Source organism: Babylonia areolata, chromosome 18 (genome assembly GCF_041734735.1).
Source record: "Babylonia areolata isolate BAREFJ2019XMU chromosome 18, ASM4173473v1, whole genome shotgun sequence".
NCBI lineage: Eukaryota > Metazoa > Mollusca > Gastropoda > Neogastropoda > Buccinidae > Babylonia > Babylonia areolata.
The window spans coordinates 17,659,337-17,661,836 of NC_134893.1; the positions used below are offsets into that span (position 1 = coordinate 17,659,337).

The 2,500-nt window shown below is 40.1% G+C and overlaps 1 protein-coding gene across 2 annotated transcripts in view; it reads left to right on the forward strand.

Annotated features, from left to right (window-relative positions):
* LOC143292533 (uncharacterized) overlaps positions 1-2,500 on the forward strand; it is a 69,802-nt gene that overhangs the window by 28,075 nt on the left and 39,227 nt on the right. For both annotated transcript variants that reach the window (XM_076602913.1, XM_076602914.1), the window contains exons 4-6: positions 201-260; positions 1,417-1,494; positions 1,917-2,128. In XM_076602913.1, coding sequence (XP_076459028.1) covers positions 201-260; positions 1,417-1,494; positions 1,917-2,128 — 350 coding nt within the window. The remainder of the gene's footprint in view (positions 1-200; positions 261-1,416; positions 1,495-1,916; positions 2,129-2,500) is intronic.

Genomic DNA, 2,500 nt, shown 5'->3' on the forward strand with positions numbered 1-2,500 from the left:
AGATGCGAGGGAATCAGAATGACGGAGGTTATCAGGGAGCTTGTTCCACGTCTTTGGCGATTGAAAAGAAAACGATCTGTGTCCATAGGTCTTACTTCTGACGTGAGGTCTTTATAGATATGTGTCTTTAATTTCCGAGTAAATGAATAAAGATTTATTGTGTTGTATCTCATCTCACTTCTTTTTTTAATTCTTTTCAGGGAAAGTGATTGAATGCGGAGAGGGGTTAGTGTACGATACGTTTCTGAAGGAATGCGTAGGTGAGTTCAATAAATGCACTTCATCAGTCAATAAATGTACCTCATCAATCAATAAATGTACCTCATCAATCAATAAATGTACTTCATCAATCAACAATCAGCCATCCTCAGAAGCCAAGCGATCTATCTATCAACCAGTATTTCCCTCAGCCTGTTTTTGTGTGTGAAGAAACTGTGTCTTAATCACCTTGTAGTGACTTGTTGTTGTTGAGTACAATGAGGGAAGTGGGTTAATTTAGCACTCCTACTTTCAGCGCAAGATTAGTTATCTGCTCTTCTTGTCTGACGTCACTGTTGTCGTCTGCTTCGGTGTTTTGTTTCCGATTTTCCCGACTGAGTTCAGACTTCTAATTTAATGTTGTTGTTTTTTTTTAAAGTTGGTTGGACGCCTCTGTTTTACTTCTCTGCATATGAGATGAGGGCTTATATTTTGAATATCATTACTGTATTATATTGTGTCGTGTTGTGTTAGGTTGTGATTGATGTATTGTATTGTATTACCATTGGTCACAACATATTTCTCTGTGTGAAATTCATGCTGCTTTCCCCAGGGAGAGCACGTCTCTACTGTGCAGCACCACAAAAATTTCCTTTTTTATTTCTTCTTCTTATTTTTTTTTTAATCTGATTGTAAATGTATTTGTTTTTCTATCAAGGTGGATTTTTCTACAGAAGGTTTGCCAAGGACAACACTTCGTTGCCGTTGGTTCTTTTACGTGCGCTGAGTGCATGCTACACGCGGGACCTTTGTTTATCGTCTCATTCGAATGACTGGCGTCCAGACCACCACTCAAGGCCCAGTGGAGGGGAAGAAAAAAACCCCGCGACTATGGAAACCATTACGTCAACTTCATTGCCCTTGAAAACAGCGTAACTAGTGGACATGTATACATACATCGGATGGAGATTTGGGGTACTGTGTATTGGAGGAGACCAGTGACATTTGAATTGGACTGATCGACAAATTAATCAGTTCATTCATTCAAACGGTAACATCTTTCATTCAAACGGTAACATCTAGTTCCGAAATGCATTCACTGACAATCAACGTAATGCCCATCACAACTTTAGTCGCAGCCCAAGACTTTTTAAAAATTTATTTATTTATTATTTATTTATTTATTTATTTATTTATTTTCTATTTGATTGTTTCCAGAAATCACAACACCGTCGTTCGAAATTCCAACATGTCCACCGGGGGAACAACTCGACGTGGTCCTTGGGGAATGCGTTCGTGAGTTGTCTCCCTGATTATGCTTGCTCTTGGCAGATGCACCCTTTTCGATGAAGTCACGTCTGTGTCTGATTAACAGGCCGTTATTTGGTTAATATAAGTGTTCAGTTTGTAATGCAAGATTGATATTTTGCTTGTCAGATGTGTGACTGAGAAAAGCAGTTAATTTCGTAAATTAATTGTGAGTTAGTGGGGTGAAGTTATTTGATATTTTGCTCGAACGTTGTGCTCGAAGGGTACAATAAATGTTCCATGTGCGTGTGTGTGTGTGTGTGTGTGTTCTGGGGAAGGTGGTGGGAACTTTCTGTTGTCTTCGTTGCTGTTGATCAATAATTTTGCTTCCTGTCATTGAGAGATTTCCAAACATACTTTAGAAAATACATCATTTCAATTGAAGACATTCGAAACAGCTCTTTTCTCAGAAATGGAAATACACATCGACCAACCATTCATCACTACTTACGTGGACGAGATGGGAGGTGCTTACGTCAACTGCACGTGGAATTCTGCGTCACCACTGGGTGACGTCAGCTTTGTTGTCACGTGGTATGAGGGTGAGGTAGCGGACTCGTTGCAGCCTCTCTTGGTGGGTCCCGCGCTCAGACTGGGCACTGACGTTTTTGCTGGAACAACGGTGGGTACCGATCGATTATCGACTGATCAATGGTTCTGACGGCTATAGCTCTGTCTGTCGTGTCTTTGTCTGTCTGTATCAATGTCTTGCTGTCTGTCTGTCTCTTTGTTTTTCTGGTTGTCTTCTGGACACACACGTGGTGAAAATCAAAACCATTTCTCTCTGCCATTTTTTGTTTGTTTGTTTTTGGTCTGTGTTTCTCCGTCTGATCATTTACACACACACACACACACACACACGCACACACACACACACACACACACACAAACCACATCTCTCTCTCTCTCTCTATATATATATATATATATATTTATATATATATATATATATATTGTGTGTGTGTGTGTGTGTGTGTGTGTGTGTGTGTTCGCA